Source organism: Suncus etruscus, chromosome 18 (genome assembly GCF_024139225.1).
Source record: "Suncus etruscus isolate mSunEtr1 chromosome 18, mSunEtr1.pri.cur, whole genome shotgun sequence".
In the NCBI taxonomy this organism is placed as follows: Eukaryota; Metazoa; Chordata; class Mammalia; order Eulipotyphla; family Soricidae; genus Suncus; species Suncus etruscus.
The window spans coordinates 27,462,195-27,488,068 of NC_064865.1; the positions used below are offsets into that span (position 1 = coordinate 27,462,195).

The 25,874-nt window shown below is 44.9% G+C and overlaps 1 protein-coding gene across 1 annotated transcript in view; it reads left to right on the forward strand.

Moving 5' to 3' along the window:
• FGD2 (FYVE, RhoGEF and PH domain containing 2) overlaps positions 1 to 25,874 on the forward strand; it is a 49,334-nt gene that overhangs the window by 3,288 nt on the left and 20,172 nt on the right. The window contains exon 2 of the mRNA XM_049765345.1: positions 22,157 to 22,246. Coding sequence (XP_049621302.1) covers positions 22,179 to 22,246 — 68 coding nt within the window. The 5' untranslated portion in view covers positions 22,157 to 22,178. The remainder of the gene's footprint in view (positions 1 to 22,156; positions 22,247 to 25,874) is intronic.

The following is a 25,874-nucleotide window of genomic DNA, read 5'->3' on the forward strand; positions in this document are numbered from 1 at the left end:
TCAGCTTTCCTTAACAATAATGTGTAAACATTCCAAAACTCAGGCCCGGAGAGATAGCACAGTGGCGTTTGCCTTGCAAGCAGCCGATCCAGGACCAAAGGTGGTTGGTTTGAATCCCGGTGTCCCATATGGTCCCCTGTGCCTGCCAGGAGCTATTTCTGAGCAGACAGCCAGGAGTAGCCCCTGAGCACTGCCGGGTGTGACCCAAAAACCAAAAAAAAAAAAAAAAAAAAAAAAAACATTCCAAAACTCTAAGCTAAGCCTAAGCTCTTTTGAATGCATATAAATATAGCAAAATAGCATTGCCATTTGAAAAACTTAAACCAAATAATCTAAACCTTAAAAGTGGTTAGGCAGTTCAAATAGTAGCATAAAAGCCATTTCAATAAAAAAAAACAATATAATAACTAGTTAAATAAATTTGTTCATAAATTATTGTTCATAAACTTAAACCTTAAGTAGCTTTATTTCTTTTCTTAATTTCAAGCTTAATTTTAAACTCAAAGGTAAGTACAAATAATTTTGCATTTTCCAAGTTTAATCTTAAGTTGTCTCTGTTCATGTTGTGGTTAGCCCTTTTTAAAATAATATTGTTAATTAGTATCATAAAAGTAACTAAATTTTATAAGCAAATTAACAAGTATTAAAAATAATTTTGGTCTTAAGCTCTAGGTGTGTAAATGCATCAAATGTCTTTAACTATATTTTATAATGTCTAAACATTTTGTCAATTTGGTATCTAATATTTTTTACAAATTATTCACTTTAAGTCTTCAAAGTAAAAACAGTTGTTTTTTAAAGTCAGTTTTTTATACCTTTAATAATCATAGTTCATGCTCTTGTGTTTAATCATAAAATTTTAACACTTTATTACAGCTGTCTTACTGTTCTACTGTAAAACCAATTTATAACAAACCTGTTCATTTTCAGCACATACTATCATACTTCAGAGTGAAAACTTCTTCTACAGTGCTCCTCTAACCATTTCACTTAACAAAATTTTTTAACTGCTTACATTTTACTTCATGTTTTAAACTTCAAATTAAAATTGTTTTAAAAATGTTTTGTGTTAAAGCTAAACCTTAAAATTTATTTTCAGCAGTTCCACTCCAGCTACGTTAACAATTTTTTACAAACATGCCGGCTAAATATTTAAAAGCGCTTGTCAATTTTCCAATGCAAATTTTGAATAAGTCCTCTTGTCTGTTCATGTGTGTGTGTTATGCGTGAAAGTGGCCACAATGTTGTGTTTCGTGTTTGTTCTGTCTGTCTATTTGTTATTTTTGCATTTCATATAAATACAATTTTTAAAGCCTTATCCATTTTTGAAATTTCAATTAATTTTTTTAACCTGGCTTAGTCTAGTCATCTAACTAACTGTAAAATCCTGCTAAAAATCCTGTGCTAAGCTAGCTTTGTTCTATCAGCATGGCAGAAAAGGTAGGGAATGGTAAACCCCAAAAATTTCTCAAATGGCCATCAGGAATAACTTTTTCCTGGAGAATTTCTGGACTTTGCAATCCCCAGTTTTTCTGCTGTGTGTAGTTAAGGCCAATACTATAAGGCCAAATGTGGCTAGAAAAAGAAGCATCTAGCTTTAATATAATAACTAAGAAGTTTAAAGGAAATCATTTAAGTTCAGTTTAAAGGTTTTTGAACAATTGGCTATCATTAATTATAAGATTTTTTAAAAGTGCTAAAGTCTGGCAAAAGTCAGAAGGCATTCCTGTGGCATTCACAAATAATCATTTTACCTCCTGCCAAGTTGTTTTCTTATAGACCTCCTACAGCTTCCTGCAGTCCTGTCCTCATTCACTTCAAAAAAGCCTGCCACCCCACCTGCTAGCTGCCATTACTGCGAACCTGTTTCTGACTGACTCCACCTTTGACAATGCTGAATTTGGTACTCTGCCTGGCTGCCTCCAACCACCCCCTTCGAACCAAGGCTTCATTAATTTGTTTGCTCCACTTCACTCCCTTGCAAGACAATAGCAACACCTCTGGTTCCTTCCCGTCCCCTTTTAAGGAAGAGTAAGCCACCCCCAATCAATTTTGCCACAACCTGGCCCATTCACCCATTCCCCAGGACACACTGGCTATGTCAGCTCAACCTCTCCCATGCCCTGAGCTCTTCAGGACTCTGCCGGCTTCCCCACCCTTCCAGCCCATGCTGTCCTCGGGACCCCCCTCCTCTTCTCAGCTCATCCTTGTCATGATCAACGCTTCCGCCCTCCGCCCAGATGCAAACGCCTTCGGTACCTGCTATTCACCCACCTCAAACCTCATCCTACAGCTGGTCAACGCCTCCACCATCACCGACCCTGCCTGCTTTGGCAACCTCCTGCCTGTCTCTAACCCCTTCGCTCTGCGATCCAGCCCCAAGCCTCACTTCAGCATCACCTTCAAACAGGTGGTGAAACTTGAACTTTGCCTTTTGGTACCCAATATGATTCCCCCTATTGAAAATTGTAATCAAATTCTTGTCATTAATTCCTCCTTTTAGTTCATAATTGCCCCCAATTTAACGTTTCTTGCCTGTTTCACTGGTTTATCTCCCCCATTGTTTCACATTTGTTTTTTCAGTCCTAAAACTACTGTGTTTTCATTGTTTTAATGCCTAACTTACCTGTCAAACCTGCTCTCACCCTAGCCTTAATCATAGGCCTGGGTGCTACCGCTGTAAGCACAATAATTTATTCATTGGTTCATACTCTAAAATCTGTCAATGCCTTAAGTATAACTGTTGTTAATAATGTTTACAAACTTAAACTAAGTTTACAACACTTAAAGCACATTGTTAAATCCCTAGCAAAGATAGTGCAGCAAAACCACCATGCTTTAATTTGGTTTCCTTTTTTTTGAAGAAAGGGGGAGGCTGTGTAGCCCTTAAGGAACAATGTTGTATTTCTAAAGACAAAACAGGTTTAGTTAGAGATAGCGTTCAACATATTGGTGATGGTATAAAAGATTTTGAAAAACATTTCGATGAAGAACAAGGTTGGTACCAGGATTGGTTTTTCTCTTCCCCTTGGTTCCACACAATCTTGTCCACTATTTTGGGCCCTCTTATTAGCCTCATGCTGCTCTTTTCTCTTGGCCCATGGATTTTCCGCAAAATTACTGCCTTTATTAAAAACCAGGTAGATGAAAAGGCAAAAACCTCTATTCAGGTTAACTACCAGCGTCTAACCCCGCGTGACTCCTGTGAAAACTTGGCTTTAGTCACCAAGCCGCCTTTCCAGCCACTAAATTTCCAGGAGATAGAGCGCATAGCTAACAGACGGAGCTTGCTCCGGCACTTGTGCTCTCGGCTGTGGAGACACCTACGACGGGATTAGCAAGGTCCCAGTTAGGGCACGGCCCAAAAAGGCTACAACGCATAATTCGGATCTCTGCGCGCACCCACGGCGCTTGTAGCCACCTTTTAAATGCGGCTTTGGCCGTGTCCGACCTGGTCAAACCTTGTATGCCTAAGACACGGTTCTTCCACCCGCTCACGACTTTCCTTCTTTTATTAGAAGAGAAAGGGGGAGATGTTGGGAACTGACTTGTTTGAGGACATTTTGCTGTTCTTTCTGCCATAGCCCAGCTTTTCACCTAAAAGCAATATGCAGTCTTGCTGTAAAATTTTGAGCTAAGAGAAAAGAATGTGTAGCTGCAGGACATAATTTAGCTCTTAGCCCGGAGGAGAGTAAAAACTGCCTGGTACAGTTATCAGAAACTAGGCCCCATTCCTTAAGACCACATTCCGGAGTAATTTAGGCTGTTATCAATAAGTATATGCTATATTGTCTGTTCAAGATCACTTAGGCAAGCACATATTGCACCATTTCCTGATAGTCAAGCAATTAGGAATGCAGCTAGTAGGACACTAGAAGTTTCCATTGAAACAGCACGTTCAGCATAGCTTGAAGGTCATCCAGCCCCTAGCCCACTGCCCACTTCCTTATGAGCCTTCGCGCCAAAAGTATGATTGACAGCACCTTTGTACTGCCCCCTTCTCCTTCACTATAAAAGAAGGAGTTATATTTCAATAAACGCCCTTGAACAGTGAGACGCTGCCTTGGGTCTTTATTATTAACCTCTCTCAGATTTTTTACAGTGTGGTTGTGCTTCTACTCAGCAAAATAGAAGTGCGGTCGTCTGAGAAGCCTTCCCAGCTAATTCCTGCTGGCCGGGCCCCCCTGGGGGGCTTCTGGACCCTGCAGAGATGCACATCAAAACAACTATGAGGTACCACCTCACGCCACTGAGATTGGCACGCATCACAAAGAATGAGAACAAGCAATGCTGGCGGGGATGTGGAGAGAAAGAAACTCTTTTTCACTGCTGGTGGGAATGTCATCTAGTCCAACCTTTATGGAAAGCGATATGGAGATTCCTCCAAAAACTGGAAATCGATCTCCCATATGATCCAGCTATACCACTTCTTGGGATATTCCTGAGGTACACAAAAATACAATACAAAAATCCCTTCCTTACATCTATATTCATTGCATCACTATTTACAATAGCCAGACTCTGGAAACAACCAAGATGCCCTTCAACAGATGAACGGCTAAAGAAACTGTGGTACGGGGCCGGGAAGGTGGCTTTAGAGGTAAGGTGTCTGCCTTGCAAGCGCTAGCATAGGATGGACTGCGGTTCGATCCCCCGGCGTCCCATATGGTCCCCCCCAAGCCAGGAGTCTGAGCAGATAGCCAGGAGTAACCCCTGAGCATCAAACGGGTGTGGCCCAAAACAAAAAACAAAAAACAAAAAAAAAAAAAAGAAAGAAACTGTGGTATATATACACAATGGAATATTATGCAGCCGTCAGGAGAGATGAAGTCATGGAAATTTTCCTATACATGGATGTACATGTAATCTATTATCTGAGTGAAATAAGTCAGAGAGACAGATGCAGAATAGTCTCACTCATATGTGGGTTTTAAGAAAAATGAAAGACATTTTTGCAATGATTCTCAGAGACAAAAGAGATGAGGGCTGAAAGGTGCAGCTCATGACATGAAGCTCACCACAAAGAGTGATGAGTGCAGTTAGAGAAATAACTACATTGAGAACTATCCTAACAATGTGAATGAATGAGGGAAGTAGAAAGCCTGTCTCGAGTACAGGCGGGGGTGGGGAGGGGAAGAGGGAGATTTGGGATATTGGTGATGGGAATGTTGCACTGGTGAAGGGGGGTGTTCTTTACATGACTGAAATTATACAATTACAATCATTTGTAACCATGTGTTTAAATAAAGATTAAAAATTATAAAAACAAAACAAAAAACCTAAATTTAAATTAGTTTGTTATACTGGCAGGCCAGGAGGCAAAAGGTGGTGGTATAGGATGCAATCTGGGAACAGTGGTGGAGGGAAGTTGACACTGGTGGTGGAAGGGCCCTGACTCACTGTATATCTGAAATTCAACTATGAAGGACTTTGTAGATCACAATGGTTTCAATAAAATAAAATTTTCTAAAAAAAAAAAAAATCCATAGTCCCAAAGTAGAATCAAATGGTAGAAAATAAGAAATAAGAAATGATACATTTGCTAATGATGGAGGCCACCAGTTCTGATAATCCTTAGGGAACTAATGGTGTTGTGAGATAAGAATAGAAAATTCTAAGTACCTTCTGCAGATATTAAGTTGGCATCACACACAGCGCAAGAGGTTCAAGGTCAGCATTAGCTTCTAGGCCAGTGAGGAAGGCCTGGAAGACTTGCTCTGGCATAAAGTGGATAGGCTGGTGTGGTAGGCCCCCAGTTTACTATTTCAGGTTGAGAATGTCCTGGCTACTGCCAGACCCTGACCGCATGGAAGAGGAGGTTCCTCTTGCATGGCAGCTGTATAATCTGTCTAGCTACCCTTTGGCAGGATGAAGTTTTATTTATGTTTTTAAATTTGGACCACACCTGACAATACTCAGAAGTTACTCCTGGCCCTGCACTCAGAAATCACTTCTGGCAGGCTCAGGGGAACCATATTGAATGCTAGAGATTGAACCCCGATTAGCTATGAGCAAGGCAAGCACCTTACCCTTTATGCTAAGGGTAAGTAAAGGTTCTTTCATTTTAAATTCCTGAGTTCTAAATTGCCTTGTGGAAAAATGAAGAAGGAAATTTGGCATCACCAACCTTGCATTTCCCCCTGCCAGGTCACAGGCATTTAAAGGCAAGTCCGACACTGCCAGAGCTGAAAAGGGCATGGATCCCCACCTTCTGTCTCAGCTACTTTCTCACTGCCACCAGTCATGCTACCTGCATGCCTCTAGGGGCATTTGAGTCTTCCTGGTGTGCCAGTTCTGAAATTTTATTTCTTCTTTAGAGAGAGAGAGAGAGAGAGAGAGAGAGAGAGAGAGAGAGAGAGAGAGAGAGAGAGAGAGAGAGAGAGAGAGAGAGAGAGAGAGAGAGAGAGAGAGAGATTACCTGCTGGGTAAGCAGAAGAATGTCCATGCACAGCATAATTCCCCCAAGAGGAAGAATCAGACTCAATGTCTTGAGGTACCTGAGCTCAGAGACAGAATGTAAGTCACGAAGACTCAAGAGCTATGGATAGCAGAACCCAACCAGGACTTTGTCTAAATCCCGGTCCCAGTTCTAGCTGACCACTAAAGTCACTGTAAGAGTTTAATACTCAGCCCTCAACCCAGATAGTTGACTAAGAATCTCTGGGAAAGTGGTCTGGAAATGAAAAGTTTGAGAGATATTCTGAGGTGATTTCAGGAAATACCTTTTCTTTCTTTCCTTCCCTTGTTTCTAAAATACAATTTAGGGTGCCTTTCCCTTGGATTAATGGAAAAGTTACCTGTGGCATCCAGTTGATTTTGTTGGATTTGGTGATTGTTTTGGTACCACACCCAGAGATACTCAGGGTTTACTCCTGGCTCTGTACTCAGGAATCATTCCTGGTCCTGCTCAGGGACCATGATATGAAAGGTTTTCAGGGGTCCAACTGATGTGATGCACAAGCTGGTGGTGGGCATAGCTGGCAGTGCCTCGGGTCTACTCCTGGCTCTGCATTTTGGGATCACTCCTGATGGGGTTCAAGGTCCATATGAAATGCTCAGATTGAACACAGGTCGGCAGGATGAAAGGCAAATTCCCTACCTGCTGTATTATGACTCTGGACCTCTGATCCCTGTGTTTTCAGCTCTTTTCCCTTCCTGGCTTGTAACTTCTAGCCATGCTTAAAAGTCAGGACAGTGGCCAGAACGGTGGTGCAGGTGGTAGGGCATTTGCCTTGCATGCGCTAATCTAGGATGGACCGAGGTTCGATCCCCCAGCATCCCATATGATCCCCCAAGCCAGGAGCGATTTCTGAATGCATAGCCAGAAATAACCCCTGAGCGTCACCAGGTGTGGCCCAAAAACCATAAAAGTCAGAACAGTGAAGCATAAGTGGTTTGCTATACCTTCACCTCTCCTGAAAATCAGGTCAAATCTGCATCTTTGGGGAGGTTTAGGGGGATTTGGAGCCATTCCTGGTGCTGTTTGGAGGACCAACTGGTACTAGGTATAGAACCCAGAGCCCCTTGCCTGCATAGCCTTGAACTCCAGCTTTCCCCCCAAGTACTTAAAACTTTTGCTTTGCATCCTGTGACCCTGGTTTGAATCTCTGGTACTGCATATGGTCCCCTGAGTACTGAGCCAGGAATAACCATTCAGCACTGCAGAGCGTGGCCCCAAAAAGAACAAATCAAAGAATCAATCAGTATAAACTTGAAGATATCAGTGTCTCTGGAGGCAGTTTGAAAGGCTGAAGCATATACCTGGCATATGTAAGATCCCCAATTTGAATCCAGGCACCAGATACCCCTTTCCCCAAACCATCAGGTGTGGTTCTCGTGGACTTTAAGCTCAGGACCTGAGCACAATCTTGTGGACTTTTTTTTTTTTTTGGTTTTTGGGCCACACCCGTTTGACGCTCAGGGGTTACTCCTGGCTATATGCTCAGAAATCGCCTCTGGCTTGGGAGGACCATATGGGACGCCGGGGGATCGAACCGCGGTCCTTCCTTGGCTAGCGCTTGCAAGGCAGACACCTTACCTCCAGCGCCACCTACCCGGCCCCACAATCTTGTGGACTTTAAGCTCAGGACCTGAGCACAATCTCACTGCTGGACAGTAGCTTTGAGACATCATTGATCATGGTTGCATCATCAGAATCTCCTGAGCACTACCCAGGAAGATCCTCTCCAAATAAGAACATATTAAAAGTCAAAAGCACATTAATTGCCTGGAGAGATAATTTAGTGCTTTAGATACTTGCCTTGCATTCTTTTGACTGTGGTTTGGGTTCCTGGCACTGCATATGGCTCCCTGAACTCTGCCTAGGGTCACTTGTGATGACCGAGCTGAGCATAGACCCAGAACACTACAGAGTGTGCCTTTAAAACCAAACCAAGTCAAAAGAATAACCATACATAACCATAAAACTTATATTAATACATCAACCTAGATGTATTAGCCTTTTATACCATAAACATACTTACAACATTTACATTAGCCTGTAGTTGGGAAAATCCAAAGCCTATTGAATAAGAAAGTGTTTAGTATGTTATGTAACTGATTGGAAACTGCATAGAAAGTTTTCAGTAACTGAGTGAAAACTGCACAGAGCATTTGCACACAGCCATCTCCTCTCCAAGGCCCATTCGAAGCATAGTGGCCTAGGTCTGAAGCACTAAGTTAAACATTGACACTCATGTGGCTCTGGAATTGCTGGCAGGAGGCTCAAATCATGGATGTTGTCAATGGAATCACATAGTACCTTTTGGGAGTGATGCCGTTTCCACTCTCTGCTTTGATGTTTCTGGTGCCTATTTCTCTGTAGGAAGAATCCTTCCTTCTGCCTTTGGTTCTGGGAGGCATTACTAACTGATACCTGTTCCCTCTGACCCATGTTCTCCCCTTCTCCTGGCAGCATACCTTCCTATCACCCACCAGTTTCTTTGCTGTGTATTTCTTTCTTTCTTTCTTTCTTTCCTTTCTTCTTTCTTTCTTTCTTTCTTTCTTTTTCTTTTCTTCTCTTTCTTTCTTTCTTTATTTCTTTCTTTCTTTCTTTTTCTTTCTTTCTTTCTTTCTTTCTTTCTTTCTTTCTCTTTCTTTCTTTCTTTCTTTCTTTCTTTCTTTCTTTCTTTCTTTCTTTCTTTCTTCTTTCTTTCTTTCTTTCTTTCTTTCTCTTTCTTTCTTTCTTTCTTTCTTTCTTTCTTTCTTTCTTTCTTTCTTTCTTTCTTTCTTTCTTTCTTTCTTTCTTTCTTTTTTCTTTCTTTGTTTTTCTTTCTTTTTTTCTTTTCTTTCTTTCTTTTTTTTTTTTGCTTTTCGGGCCACACCCGTTTGATGCTCAGGGGTTACTCCTGGCTAAGCACTCAGAAATTGCCCCTGGCTTGGGGGAGACCATATGGGACACCGGGGGATCGAACCGCAGTCCGTCCTAGGTTAATGTGTGCAAGGCAAATGCCCTACCGCTTGTGCCACCACTCTGACCCCTTTGCTTGTATTTTCTTTCTTTTTGTTTAAATTTTTTCTGTACCATGATTCACAATTTTAGAATGCTGCCAATGCATACAATTCCTACAACTCTTCAACATTAGATCTACTGCAAGTGCTCATTTTCCTCCATATTGTCACAGAGTCCCTGTGTCACACCCTCCTGTCCCTCCCCAGCTCCCCCCACCTCACCATCTATGTCCCACTCCCCACATCTCACTGCCCTGGTAAACCTTGTTCTGTAGACAGTTCTTAGATTCTGTTGTTTTGGATTTATTTAATACTACAAATGAGAGAGATCATTACTATTTTTTTTAATATTCCACAAATGAGGGAGCATATAGTGTCTGTCCCTCTCCTAACTTCACTCAGCAGGTTACTCCTCCCAGATACAATCACATAGCATAAAGTCATAAAGTTTTATGTCTATTTTTTTTTTTTGGTTTTGGGGCCACACCCAGCAACACTCAGGGGTCAATCCTGGCTCTATGTTCAAAAATCGCTCCTGGGGCCCGGAGAGATAGCACAGCGGTGTTTGCCTTGCAAGCAGCCGATCCAGCACGTAAGGTGGTTGGTTCAAGTTCTGGTGTCCCATATGGTCCCCCGTGCCTGCCAGGAGCTATTTCTGAGCAGACAGCCAGGAGTAACCCCTGAGCAACGCCGGCTGTGACCCAAAAACCAAAAAAAAACTACAGACAATGTATTGGATTGGACGATCTAGCTTGCTTGGAGCCTAGACTTGGTCTTGTGCCAGGAAACTTCAGGGGTCTGGTCTCTTTGTACTTAGGCCAAGGTTATTTCTTTTCATGTCCCTCATATTTTGGTGGGCCTATGCAAACAACAATTGCCATTCTAACACCATTCTTACTGTGCTCCTTTGACTCTAATCCTTAAAAAGAACTCACTTAAAATTTGAGGTTAACTTAAGCTAATATGCATGTATATGGAAATGTAAGAAAATACTATGCCTGTAATGTTTAAGGAGTTACATAAGTTTTATGGCTTTAGATTGCCTTGTGTACTGTTAAGAAATATTATAATGTGTTACAATCTGGGGACTTGAGGGACAAAGTAATTGTACATGGATTCTGTCTTATTTATCTTAATGTTCTTTGGCTGAAATTTCAAAGTTAATATATCAGCAAGGGGACTTCTGAGAATTATGTTATGGGTGATTGTCCTTCCACTGTAACTTTACCTTGTCCTCTTACTTTGCACCCTTGTTCTCATAATTAAAAATAAAAATTAAAAAAAAAATCGCTCCTGGCAGGCTTGGGGACCATATGGGATGTCAGGATTCGAACCACCGTCCTTCTGCATGCAAGGCAACTGCCCTACCTCCATGCCATCTCTCCGGCCCTATTTTTAAATATAATTTATAGACTCAGATCTGTTATTGCAATCTTTAATAATTTTTATTTTTGGTGCTGGATTTTGGGCCACACTCACAAGGAATTGCAATGTGTTTATGAATTTGTCATTAGCTGCTTGCAGGTTGCTGGTTTTCCTTTTGGATGCTCAGAGATCACTCCTGATCGGTTTTAGGAACCAAATAGGATGCCAGATATCAAACCCTGGTTGCCTACACGAGGCAAGATCCCTGCCTGCTGTATCATCTCCCTGGCACTATTTAATATATTTTGAATAAACTTTTGTGTATGTTGTATGATAGAGTCTGATTTCATTGATTTTTTATTACATGTGATTAATTAGTTTTCCAAGAACCCCTATTTGAAGAAATTTTCCTTGTTCAATTTCATGCTCTTAGCTCCTTTGTCAAGGATTATTGACTTTATACCTGAGAATCTATCTTTGGGCTCTCAGTTCTGAGAATTTAGTTTAATTCCAGTACCACATTGTTTTGATTACTATAGCTCAGCAATACAATTTAAAGTCAGTAATGATAAAGCCTCTCATCATTTTTGTTATTGTGTATATTCTTTTTGTTTTGTTTTGTTTTGTTTAGGGATGGGCATACCTGGTGACACTCAGGGGTTACTCCTGGCTATGTGCTCAGAAATCGCTCCTGACTTGGGGGATGCTAGGGGATTGAACCGAGGTTTGTCCTAGGCTAGTGTGGGCAAGGCTTACCTACTCCGGCCCTTTTATTGTGTATATTCTTGGGACCTCTGGTATAACTTTTTCTTCCTCAACCTGAAAGGATATGATAAAGAAAAACTCTTTGTCCAAAAAGTTCTGCAGCACAGCTCACAGTAGCTATTTATTTCCTCTCAGGATGGTACTGACAGGAGCTGTGGCTTTCTGTCACAGTGAGTGATGGGCGCCAAAGGGAGTACTGTGTTGTTTTTGTAAGTGTATGTTAGTCAAATCAGAGACACACACTCACAGTTTTAAGAATCAGGCAGAGAGGAATACAGTTTTAAGAATCAGGCAGAGAGGAATTTGAAGGAGAGATGGAGAGAGAAGCTGGAGAGCTAGCAGGATGGAGGTAGAAGAAATATGTTAAGATGACAGGGCAAAAAAAAAAACAAAACAAAACAAAAAAAGAATCAGGCAGAGAGATAGTACATCCAAGAGGGCACTTGCCTTGCATGTGGTTGTCTCCAGGTTCCATCCCTAGCATCCGATATGGTGTCCCAAGCCCTACCAGGAGTGATCCCTGAGTGCAGAGCCAGGAGTAACTTCTGGATGTGGTCCCAAACCCCAGATTCCAGATATCATATGCATTAGATGCATCTCACTTTAATTCCATCCTAAACTAGAAAAATCATCAAACTATCATAAATTCAGGACTCTATTAATAATCAGAGTGATAGTACAAAGGGTAGAGCATTTGCCTTGCACACAGCTGCCTGATATTTGACCCCTCCCCCACAGTATACCTCAACTAGCCCCCTGAGCCCAGCAGGAGTGATCCCCGAGCACAGAGCCATGAGTAAGCCCTGTGCACCACCGGGTCTGGTAAAAACAAACAACAAAAGTCTGAAAATAAAGCAGGGGTGATGTACTGGGAAAATGTGGTGGTGTTGAATGGGGGGGGGGTGCTGTGAGGGTGAAGAAAGGCCTTAATAAGAAGATAGATAGATGGCTTCTAAGCCAAGATTTGAAGGAAGCAAGAGGGTTATCTCTGCTGTCAGAAAAGATTTCTAGAAAGGAAGACTGGAAAGTGCAAAGTCCTTGGTTCTTTGGGTCTATCTGGAGTATATGAGGGCAAAGAGGGCTAAGTGGGAGAGGGGAGAACAGCGGCTATGAGTTCAGAGAAGTAGACTCTCTTGCTCAGCATTCTTTTACTTTTTTATGCCCGTGGACTGACACCTGCCCTGCAGACAATTACAACCAAAGCAGTAGACCAGTGTGTTCAGCCTTCCATGCCTGCAGGCTGATGGTTAAAGAATGCTGTATGTAAGGGGCTGGAGTGATGGCATAGTGGTAGGGCGTTTGCTTTGCATGCTGCCAACCCGGGACGAACCTGGGTTTGATCCCTGGCATCCCATATGGTTTCCAGAGCCTACCAGGAGCGATTTCTGAGCACCAAGCCAGGAGTAACCCTGAGCACCACCAGGTGTGGCCGGAAAAAAAAAAAAAACAGAAAACCTAAATAAATAAAAATAAAGAATGATGTATGTAGACCTTTTGGCTATGGGCCTGGCTTTAGTGCACAGTGAGATATGATTAGATAGAATCCTAAGACAGACCAGAGGAAGGCTGGGGATGGGACGCAGAGGTAGAGTCCTTGCTTTGCATGGGTGATACCATGGGTTGGATTCCCTATAGTGCAGAATGAAGAAAAAAAAAAAAAGAAAAGAAAGGAAAGGGCTGGAAAGTTTACTCTTCAAGCCCATGTTCTCCCTTGAACATGCATCGCTTGCTTGTCTCTCTTTGCTTGCTTGCTCTTTCAACCTCATATTCTCTCTTTTCTTTGTGGGGGAGGGGTCACACCCTGCCAGGTGTACTCAGGGGTTAATCCTGGCTCTGTGCTCAGAAATCGCTCCTGGCAGGCTTGGGGGACCATATGGGATGCCAGGATTCGAACTACCGTCCTTCTGCCTGCAAGGCAAGCACCCTACCTCCATGCTATCTCTCGGCCACTCATATTCTCTCTTAAACACATCTTTTCTTGCCTTTTTCCATGCCATCACCTTCCCTGTATTTTTGGTTTTGCTTTCTTTTTTTTTTTTTGGTTTTTGGGCCACACCCAGTAATGCTCAGGGGTTACTCCTGGCTATGTGCTCAGAAGTTGCTCCTGGCTTGGGGGACCATATGGGACACCGGGAGATCGAACCGCGGTCCGTCCAAGGCTAGCGCAGGCAAGGCAGGCACCTTACCTTTAGTGCCACCGCCCGGCCCGGTTTTGCTTTCTTTTGGGGGCTACACCTGGCAGTATTTAGAGCAGGCTACTGGCTCTGTGCTCTGGTGGTGTTTCCAGGGAATCTTATGGGGTCTTGGAAATGGAACCCAGGCTTCATGCAAGGTAAGCTTCGTCCTTGATGTACTATCACTCAGGCTCCCACACTGCATCTTTCCAAGTTTTTTTATTTAATAAAATCTATCTTGCTACACATACACACACAGCAGGGAACTAAGACTAGAGCAGTAAACAGGCAGAAGCTTTTGTCCTAATTTGCCCCATGGTAACTGGGTGGTAGCATCCTCATAATCTATCATGGAAACTCAGATGAGTGGGAAACTGCAGAGCACGCGGTTCCTAGGTTCTGAGCCCTGCAGATGGGGGTCTGAACTGGAGCTTAAAGGAACCCAATCAGTGTGGGCAGAGGTAGAGACCAAAGACCAGCTCAGGCAGGGCAGTGGGAAGAAAGCAAACCTGTGTTCTCCCACCACCTTTTCCTGCACAAGACATTCTTTGGCTCTCTTGATCTGGAGAGGATCTGAGGAGGGCCCGCTCTGTGGCAGGTGTGATACTAACTCCTGGGGACACAAAAGGCAATATCCTGACTGCAGAGCCAGGAGTAACCCCTGATCGCTGCCAGGTGTGGCCCAAAACCAAATATACATTATATATATCCAAATATATTATATATATATAACCATGTGTATATCTATCTATCTATATCTATCTATCTGTATCTATATATCTATATCTATATCTATATAAACAGAGAAAGAGAGAAGAGTAGAGTAGAAATTTGTTACAGAAGGGGCTGTTGGCTGTGACTGGTGAACTCCATACAGAATTCTTGCTCTGGTAGCTCAAGCTGGGGAGTGGGTCATGGGAGAAGAGGCACCAGTGGTCAGGATGGCTGGCAAAGAACAAATCACAGAACAATTTGTTCTTTCAGCACTTGGAAGCCCGTCTGTCTTTCACTCGCTGCTGTGGAGGCCTTCACCGCCCTGGAGAAAGACCCACAGCTGTGTGGAGATGAAAGGAGCCTGAGCTGGGCAGGGAGGCCCCACATGTTGCCCGCACTCATGCTCTGGGCACCTTCTCAGCATGGCCTGGCACTGGGCCCAGGCCCTGGCCTGGTCAGGCTGGCTCCCTATAGGCGCCTCCTAGCCTGGGCCCCCACTCTAGCCCTTTGAGAGCCCCTCCACTCCTCAGAAACTCAATCCTACTGCCTCTTCTCTCCTGGCCTCCCAGGGGCATATCTCCTGCACAGGACGCATTCAACTCCACAGCCTGTCCTACCTCTTCACTTTCCCAGAATGCCACCACCCCCTCGCCCTACCTGATGCCTGCCTCTGGTGACCTCGTGTCCTTTGTGAATCCTGGGGTGGCTGCCGGACCTGGCACAAGCTTTGCCCAATCCTCAAGGGTGCAAACGTTGAAACCAGATAGTTCACACGCCAATGAAGGAAGAGCTGTTTCTGTTCTACACAGATGCCCTCTCAGTCAGCCAGCCACCCACCCATGCCAGGACTGCCACATTGGCTGTCTTGTCTCCCTCCATCTCAGCAGCGGGAGGCAGGCCTCCCACCTGGGCAGCCCTGGGAGTCCTGGTGCCATACAGGGTGCTGGGTTTTGCTGCCTGTGTTCCTCACAGAACCAAAGGGACCTGCCTCTGGCTGACATACAATTTAGCAACACCCAGACTGCGAAAGGTCAGCAGCCTACAGCAGCGGAGTGTGGAGGCTTCCAGGGAGAGGTGAAGGGCAAGAAAGCACAGAGGCTGCTGAGAGATCCAGTGCTCACTACTGATGAGGGCTGCAGGAGGCAGCAGGGCCCAGAAGAAAGCCCCAGAAAATGGGGGGATTTTGTCAACAGGGGGAGAGCAGGGAATGGCTGGCCAGGTTGGGGAGGAGATAGCAACTCTGAGGGAGGTTTGGCTTTTGTCAGCTTCTTCTTCCCTAGCCAGGAACTGTCACTGCAGGCCCACCTGTCCCTTTGTCAGGGCAATATCCATGCCCACAACTACCCTGACAGCCAATCCTGGTGAGTAGGAGTGGAGAATTGCAGTATTTGGGAGGTTCTGGGAGAGGCCATCATGGGAAGGGGTGGCAGCAGAAGCAGGAACAGGTTTCAGACAGCTGCCTGTGGCTTCCCTGGAGCTACGTCATCCCTCATAGGCCTGTCTGTCACAGGCCATTTACCCCAGGCAGGTGCTCTGAAGACGGAGGCTGTGGTGGGGGTGGGACCTGAGACACCAGCCCGTTCCCTCCTGGGCCTTCAAGGAGGAAAAAGCAATTTTCTGGGGAGTCTTCACTCTGTTCCAGAAAATCCCTGCCCTCGTGAGCTTCTCCAAGACACACCACACGTGTACACTTACATAACACACATACTACATACACCTCTCACGTACATATTTCACAGCACACACTCATACCTTCTATACACACCACACACCTCTCACAATCATAATTCAGACACACACCGCACACACGCATCATATACCTACCACACACAAGTCACACACACCGCACACACGCATCATATACCTACCACACACAAGTCACACACACCATGCACATGCCTGACACACACATAGACACTATCAATGGTTATGAATCATATGTACACACACCACACAGACACACCTGATTTTGCCTATATGCATGCATATCATAGATGGCACATGATATATTTGTATATATACCACACACACCAAAACTCACATTTATCTTTTACATACGTATATATTCATATATATACATATATATTCAAATGCTAGATGCACCATACACACACCACATCAGACATATCAAACATGCACACACAATGTGCATCATACATGGACACATATGTTCCTACAACACATGCGTCTTACATTCAGACATTTCCTTCCTAGATGTCCCCAAAACATTGCCATAGGCTGCCAATGAAAGGCTCTTTTGGGCACTCCTAGTAGGCACACCAAGTCCCCTCTTTGAGATCCCAAGTTTGCTTCTTACTACCACATTGTCCCCAAACTCTGCCTGGTGACCAGAACAAATGACAGATCCATATTACTAGGAATAGCCCAGTCACCTCCCTCAACAACAACAAGCAAAATTTACAAACTTAGAAAATGAATTAGCTTTATGGGGCCAGAGAGATAGCATGGAGGTAATAAGGCATTTGCCTTGCATGCAGAAGGACGGTGGTTTGAAACCCGGCATCTCATATGGTCCCCCGATTTCTGAGCGCAGAGCTAGGAGTAACCCCTGAGCACTGCGGGGTTTGACGCAAAAAACAAACAAAAAAAAAAAAACAAAAAAAAAGGAAACTGAACTAGCTTTATTTAACAATTCATGAGTAGGAGGGAGCCTGAGCGATAGTACAATGAATAAAGCACAGGCCTTGCATGAGGCCAACCTGGGTTAAATTTCTGGCTTCCCATATGGTTCCCTGAGCCCCACCAGGGATGACTTTATTTATTATTTTTTTTAGCACAGAACTAAGAGTAAACCCTGAGCTCCACCAAGCGTGGGTCAAAAATATAGCAAATGAATAAAAATTTATAAATGACATCATACCACCAAGCAAGAGCAAGGTATAGCAAGGAATGATGCAAAATGGAGAAGACTGGAGATGTCACTGTACACTTTACCTACTGCTGCTACTTGGATAGGTTTAAGATGACAATTTCAGCCTAAGGAGATGCTCACAGAGCTGGGCTGCATGCTTTGTATGTGGTAGTCCATGGTTTGAGCCCCAGCACCGAATGCCTGCTAATTACATGGTCCCTGAGCACTTCCCAGTAAGCCCTAGCACCCCCACCCCCCAGAAAAAGGCAATACATTGAGATGAAGGTGAAACTTCAGTTAGATTAGGTTTTACATCTGGCTGGGGGCCGCGTTTGAATGACTTCATTTTGGGTCTGTTTCTTATTTTTATCAATGTCCTTCAAGAGTTCTGCTTAAAACTCTGTTCCTACTCCCTTCACTTGGAAGCATCCCAATTCAGCAGACAAGGCAGGATGAGTTTCTGCATGTCCCATATTCCTGCCTTCTGGTCACCCCAGAAGTTTCAGGTGCTCTGTCTAGGTGTCCAACCTGGCTAGCCAGCATAAACAAAGACCTTGTTTTTCCACCAAATCTCTGTCTCCATGCGCATGATTAAGCTTCTGGTACAACAGCGTGATCCAGATCAGAGATGAGAGACTGAAGCATGGTCCTGGGATGGATTTTTGGTTTTTTTTTTTTTTTGGTTTTTGGGCCACACCCGGTGACGCTCAGGGGTTACTCCTGGCTATGCGCTCAGAAGTCGCTCCTGGCTTGGGGGACCATATGGGACACCGGGGGATCGAACCGAGGTCCATCCTAGGCTAGCGCAGGCAATGCAGGCACCTTACCTCTAGTGCCACCACCCGGCCCCGTCCTGGGATGGATTTTTATTTGGGTGATAGAGTGGGTGTTCAGAACATACGTGACTGGGCCTTAGGGATGGCTGAGTGAAAAGCAAGTGGACAGATCAGGGGTCACGAAGGTCAGGGACACAGCCCTATTACCGAGTGCGAGTGGTCACCCTCCTTCCTGGGCCTTTTGTGCTGTGGTGTCTGTGCAGTGTTCAGCTTGGGTGATTAAGGGACCTCCTGCAGGTGCCTCTGCCCAGCCCCCACCCTCTGAGAGGTAGGCCCTGCTGCTGTTTAGACCCAGAAGCTGCTCTGGGAAGCATCCAAGCTGGTGGCATTCTAGGGGTGAGAAAACTGAGCTCAGTATGTGACACTGGCTCCATCTACGTGTCCACTGGGGCCTTGCTGTGTGTGGTGAAGAGCTGCCAGGTGCAGCCAGTGACTGTCAGACCAGCTAGCTGCCCAGGCCCTGCCCCAAAGAGCCATCATTTGGTGGGAAGCTGAGGAAGAACACAGATTCCAAGGAGGAATCTCCCCACATTTGGGAGGACATCTAGGAAGAAGTAGTATTTAAGAAAAGAATCCACTCAAGGTAGAGCCAAAGGGGGCAGAAAGGAGGCAAAAACCCCAAGAACAATTGGTGCTGTGTCAGAGTCCTACAGGCCAGCAGCCAGATCTCCTCAGGGGACAGGGTGGGGAGTTGGGGTCACAAGGAGGGTTACTAGACTCTGAGCCCTCTGGAACATGTGGACCTTGTTTGGATCCTGGTGTTGATTTTTATTTTTAATGATGATGAATTGGTCTGCTCAGGCTGACATAACCAAATACCACAGACTGGGAGGCTGAAACCACAGTAATGTGTTTCTCACAGTTCTGGAGACTGAAGTCCCACTCTAAGGTCTGGTAGGTTCCACTTTTGGTGAGGACTGTCGAGCTGCAGACTTGACTGGAACTTATCCTCACATGGCTCTTCCTCCCGAAATGCTCTGAATGTGTGTGTGAATGAGTGCTTGTGTTAGAATTTGTGTTTGTGAGAGTGTGTGTATGCATATGTGAAAATGTGTGAGTATGCCAGTGTGTGTGTGCAATGGGGGGGGGAAGAGAGAGAGAGAGAGAGAGAGAGAGAGAGAGAGAGAGAGAGAGTTTCCTCTTCTAAGACTGTGGGATTAGGATCCTATTGTCATTTCTTTTATCATTAATTATTCCTAAAGGAACTATTTCCAAATGCAGCAACATTGAGAATGAGTGATTCACATAAACTTCAGATATAACTCAATCCATAACAGATGGTATTTATCAGAAATTGATGCTTTGGTGACTGGAAATCTGATTATGTTGAAAAATTATTCCTATGGCAGGAGCAAGTAGGATGCTTGCCTTGCATATGGCTGACCTGAGTTTGATCGCCGGCACTTCATATGGTCCTTGAGCCTTGCCAGGAGTGATCCAGTGAAAGCCAAAAAGGATCTGTGAGGCTCTACTGAGGAGCAGAGCTCAGGACCTGCTTTCTGGAAGGGCCAGAAAGTCAGTAGGTAGAGGAAGCACAAAGCAGAGATCAGCAAGATCTGGAAACAAGGAAACTGGAAGTGCAGAAGCAAGAGCTCGTCATCCAGAGGTGGGAGGTGGCCCAGCTTGAGGGCACTTGCCTTGCTTGTGAGAGGTCTTGGGATTAATTCAAGTCCCACTAGGAAACAAGTAAAGGAACAAAGGAAGTGTTCCTCTAGATTTCTTGCTACATCTTTGGAAGATTTGTAGAATGCTTACTTTTACTTTGGAAATCTGAGTTCTCCTGTGCTCTTAAGAGATCTTGCACAAGTTCTTTAATTTCCCTATCTTCCATTTTTCCTTTTGTAAAATAAGAATAGTGAACCAATCGCTCAATGAGCTGAGCATATGCTTTGCATACAGAAGGCCCAGGTTCAATCATGGCACCACATGAGGTCCTTGAACACCACCAGGAGTGGTCCCTGAGCAATAAGTTGGGAATAGCCCTGTGCACTGTTGTGGACTCCTTTTACCTCCACCAGTGGGAATAATAAAAAAGAACCACCTGACAATATTTGTAAAGCACTAACAATGAGGACACGTGAGCAAATATCAGTTTGAGGGAGGAATTGTTCTTCCAGAAACAGTGAGATCTCCTTGCTTATCCCTAATGTGTCAGTTCTACAAGGGTCACTATGGGACATGCAGTACTGGGAACTTGTTTGTAATAGAGATCCTTCCCTCCCTCCCTCCCTCCCTCCCTCCCTCCCTCCCTCCCTCCCTCCCTCCCTCTTTCTTTCTTTCTTTCTTTCTTTCTTTCTTTCTTCTTTCTTTCTTCTTTCTTTCTTTCTTTCTTTCTTTCTTTCTTTCTTTCTTTCTTTCTTTCTTTCTTCTTCTTTCTTTCTTTCTTCTTCTTCCTTCCTTCCTTCCTTCCTTCCTTCTTTCCTTCTTTCTTTCTTTCTTTCTTTCTTTCTTTCTTTCTTTCTTTCTTTCTTTCTTTCTTTTCTTTCTTCTTTTTTCTTTTCTTTCTTTTTTCTTTCTTTCCTTCTCTCTTTCTTTCTTTCTTTCTTTCTTTATTCTTTCCTTCCTTCCTTCTTTCTATCTCTTTATTTCTTTGTTTCTTTCTTCATTCCTTCCTTCTTTCTTTCTTTCTTTCTTTCTTTCTTTCTTTCTTTCTCTCTTTCTTTCTTTCTCTCTCTCTTTCTTTCTTTCTTTCTTTCTTTTCTTTCTTTCTTTTCTTCCTTCCTTCCTTCCTTCCTTCCTTCCTTCCTTTCTTTCTTTCTTTCTTTCTTTCTTTCTTTCTTTCTTTCTTTCTTTCTTTCTTTCTTTCTTTCTTTCTTTCTTTCTTTCTTTCTCTTTCTTTCTTTCTCTTTCTTTCTTTCTTTCTTTCTTTCTTTCTTTCTTTCTTTCTTTCTTTCTTTCTTTCTTTCTTTCTTTCTTTCTTTCTTTCTTTCTTCTCTTTCTCTCTTCTTTCTCTCTTCTTTCTTTCTTTCTTTCTTTCTTTCTTTCTTTCTTTCTTTCTTTCTCTTTCTTTTTCTTTCTTCTTTCTTTTTTTTCTTTTTTCTTTTTCTTTCTTCTTTCTCTTTCTTTCTTTCTTTCTTTCTTTCTTTCTTTCTTTCTTTCTTTCTTTCTTTCTTCCTTCCTCCCTCCCTCCCTCCCCTCCCTCCCTCCCTCCCTCCCCTCCCTTCTTTCTTTCTTTCTTTCTTTCTTTCTTTCTTTCTTTCTTTCTTTCTTTCTTTCTTTCTTTCTTTCTTTCTTTCTTTCTTTCTTTCTTTCTTTCTTTCTTTCTTCTTTTTCCTTTGTTTTTGGATAATACTTGGCAGAGCTCAGGGGTTACTCCTGGCTTTGTGCTCAGGATCACTTCTTACTGTGCTCAGGGAATTATATGGGATGCTGGAGAGAGAACCTGGATGTGCCACATGCAAGGCAAGTGCCCTACCCACTGTGCAATTAATTGCTCTGGCCCAAGAGCCACTCCTTACAGCCATAAGCAAGATCAGATGCATTTGAAAAGTTGTTGTGAGGAGATTGTACTGCATGCAGTGGACCCAATTTCACATGGTCCCCAAGCACCTCTGGGAGCAAGCCCTGAGCACAAAATAGGAAGTGGTGCCCACATGTGGCCCAAAATAACAAACCTTTCTGAGAAAGGAGGTGTGAAACCCTCTGGACCATGTGAGAGTTCAAGCATGGTTGGCCTGAGCTGCTCAGACAAGTGGCCAGACAGAGGCAGAATCTGTTTTGACTCTGCTCCCCTCAGGGTGTTTACTAGAATTTGGTGGCTGCAGCAGAGAAAAGTTAGCTCCCTAGCAGCACCCACTAGGGAGGGATCTATGCCTGCTCCTCCCTCTGCGGGAGCACTAGCTTCTCCCCTCCAGGCTGGGCTCAGGGACCACTTCCTCCTTCTAGATGCAGAGCAGGGCCTGCTGGCCTGTAGCAAAGTTGCAGATGCTCCAGCTGCTCTGTGACTTCAGGTGGGGTGTCTGAGACACTGGCCCAGGGAAGGCCTCCTGCTGTGACGCCAGGATGGAGGGGATCAGTCAGGAGAAGCTGGTCTCTGTGTCCAGTCTGGTGAGCGTGTTTGAGAGCAACAGGTATGGAATGACCGGGGAAGTGTCACCATGATGGACCCTGTTGCAAGGAGGTGGGGGTGGGGGACCTTTTGGGCTGCACAGATGCACATACTGAGGCCCAGACTAGACTTTCCCTGGCCTCCCCAGAACCTTCTTTCTGGGCACTGGCCTTGGCTCTCCTCCCGCCTATCTAGTAACCCACTTCTCTCATCCATGGTTTCCCAGATCAGAAGAGGGTCTGAGTAGCGGTGAGATCATGGAATGGATGTGCTGAGAGTGTCTAGACACACATGTGACTGGGGCAGGTGACCACACCACTCCCTCCAGCAACCGGAGCTATGGTCAGGGATGACAGGATATACTTGTCAAGTATAACTGTATTGTTTCTCATTCATGTGAGGAACAGGGGCTAGAGAGATAGTATAGCAGGTAGGTACAATGCTGCCTTGTACATGGCCTAGTAGGTTTGATCCTTGGCATCCCATATGGTCCCCTGATCTTCAGCAGGAATGATCCTGAGTGTAGAGCCAGGAGAAGCCCCTGAGCACTGCTGTGTGTGGTCCTCCCCCCAAAACAAACCCACAGAAAATCAAACAGCCCCAAAACAACAAAAAAACTAAATGAGGAAACATTGAAATTAATTAAGCTAAGTGGATGCCTTTTAGCATTGGGGGCGGGTGAGGTGGAGTTGACAAGAAGAAAAGCTGAGACCGAATTAGGAAAACCAGGTTGCTGCCTGCAGAGCACTGTTGTGTGCTTTGCTTGGAATTACATGTCACAAAGCAGCAGCCCACTGTGGTTCAGCTTCTATTACCACAACACAGATGGGAAAATGGAGGCACAGAGAGATGGAGGGGCTCAGAGTTCATAGGCAAAAGAGCCAACGCCAGAATAGCTGGACTGGATACATGGAGGGCCTTGGTGATGTTAGCAGGGATGGTTGATGTGTGTGTGTATGTGTGTGTTTGTGTGAGAGTGTGGTACATGAATCTACTCTGCAGGCATTTCTCAAACCCCAGGCTGCATTAGGAATTGTCCAATGAGGAAATATCTGCTCCAGGGAATTTTCTGAAGAGTTTGGGGACAACACTGGGAGATGGGAACAGCTCGAGGTAGAGAAGCATCTGTGCTGTGTCACTTGCAGCAGATCCGGAGCAGCCCTGGAATGGGATGGCTGTTCTCGTGGAAGCCAAACTGGGACTTTGTGTCCCACAGGTTGAGTCCTTGATTGGGGCCTGTCCTCAGGGAGGCACATCTCCCAGAGATGGAACCACCCAGATGGGTACAGTCTGACCCTATCTGCAGCTTGGAAAAGCTGCGTCTATCTGAGGGGGGTGTAGGCCATTTCCCATCAGACTCTATAGAATGATTGCTATGAGATTAAGGTGCTTACCTGACAGGTGGCTAACTGCAGTTCGATTCTCACCATTGCTTATGGACCCGAATCCCCCTGAGGAGTGTGATCCCTGGACACAGAGTCAGGAGTAAGCCTGAGCACCACTAAGTATGTTGCCCCCAAACAAAAACAAAGCATACACCAGAAAAAGAATGGTGCCTATGGACCAGAGAGACAGCTCAATGGATTGAGCAAGTGCCTTGCAGGCAGAAGATTCAGGTTTGATTCCCAGAACCACATGATCCCCTGAGCACTACAGGAGAAACTCCCAAGCATAAAAACCAGGAGTAATACCTAAACACTGTTGAGTGTGGCCCCTAAAAAGGAAGAATATAAGGAAGGACAGAAGGAAGGAAGGAAAAAGAAAGGAAATAGGAAGGAAAGAAGGAAGATCTCAGCTCTGAGAAATTTTGCCCATGACGTGAAGGTCATAGGCACCAGGTGTTGTGTAAAGGCACCCCGAGCCGAGAAAGGAGCACCTGGCTGCCTGGTGGAGGTGGCAAGCATGTGAACCCACTTTCATTTTCCTAATCATTCTGCCGCTCTCTCTGAGTCCTTTACCAACCAGGCTCTGTTCAGCACCAAGGCCAGCTCTAGGTGCCACCACACTGGCCCACCACCCCTTGAGGTTGGAGAATGGTGTCCCTCCAATTGTCCAGATGGAGTTGAGTCCCTCAGCATGTATGCCTCAGCTGGCTGCACCCTCAGTGGGCGGAGGCAGCCTTTAGGCAAGAATAGGGCCAGAGGAGACCCTGGAGAGTGTGAGTGTCACCCCTGAACAGCTAAACTAATTAGCTGGGCTAATACATGGTCTCTGCAGCTTAGCTGATGTGGAAGTGGGAGGTGAAGAGGAAACAGAAGCTGGCCTGGGGTACCCAGAGAGAAGTACAGATGCTAAAACCAAATGTAGAACAGAAAGTCAGGGGCCCAGCTTGTGGGCTGAGGAAGCAGGCACAGGGCCAGCGCCAGAGGGGCAGGGAGCTCGGGGGAATTGGTGCTCACAGAGGAGTACCCCACTGGGAAGGGCTATAGGACTTTGGGCAGGTCACCCTACTCTGTCTCTCCTTAACTCAGATGGGAGGATCAGGGTGGTGCACAGGCTCCAGCCTGCCTGGCCTGATCCTCTCGAACCACCTCCTAGGTATCAATTACTTCACCTCTCTGGATCTGTTTTCTTAGTGGCAAAATGGGGGTAATGCAAACTTTTCTCACAAGAGCACCTGCCCAATGTTGCCCTTGCCAACATTTTCACACCCAAGACAGAGGGCATGGTTGCAGATAGATTTGATGTGGCATAGATTCAATGCAGGTTAGACTTAGGATGGGATACACTCAGTGTATTAGATTCAGCGTGGGATAAACTCAGTGAGGCTTAGACTCAGTGTGGGATAGACTCAATGTGGCATAGATTCAGAGTAGGGTACGTTCAGTGCAAGCTAGATTCAATGTGGGATAGACTTAGTGTGGAACAGATTTAGTGTAGGATAGACTCAATGCAGTGTACACTCAGTATAGGTGGCATCTCTTGCCTAAGACATTTAACTGTCTTGCAGAGATGGTATGAAGGGAAACAAGTGGCCTATGTCATGATGTTGCTCCAGACTGGCCCCACACCTACTGAAAAAGCAGACTACAGGCGTGGAGGCTCTCTATAAAAAGCTCAGCCAATAACAACAAAAGGGAGCTTCGATTCCTGGCATTCCCTATAGTCCCCTGAGCACCACCAGGAGTTATTTCTGAGTGCAGAATCAGGAATGACTCTTGAGCACTGCCAGGTTTGGCCCCAAAACAAACTTAACAAAAAACTCGAAATTCAGAAGGAGGGGTTCCTCACCTCATCTTATTTTGGAGGGGCCTCTCCAGCTGGGCCTGAGAGTCACTCCTTGTGATACTTGGCCCAGCTGTATAGGCCTCACAGAGCTCAGTGGTTGGCCACCAGCAGGCCATACTTGGCTGTGCTGAAGTGTCATTTTCAGGCCCTTGTGCAAATCAACCTCTGCTTTAGTCCTCTAAGCTCTCTTCCTAGCCCAGCTCACTTCATTTTAAATAGGGAAGTAGGAGGTTCCTTAGAGGGAAAGAAACGATCCACACTGACTCATTTTGAAAGCTGGAGTTCCCTCTAAGAAGGCTGTCAGCCACAGAAGTAAAAGTTTATTCAGCGAACTTTGGGGTAGCCACTGAGGGATGTGTGTGGGGTCATGGCATGCAAAAGATTTGCATAAATTCCCCCAAATCCCCAATAGGAAGTGTCTA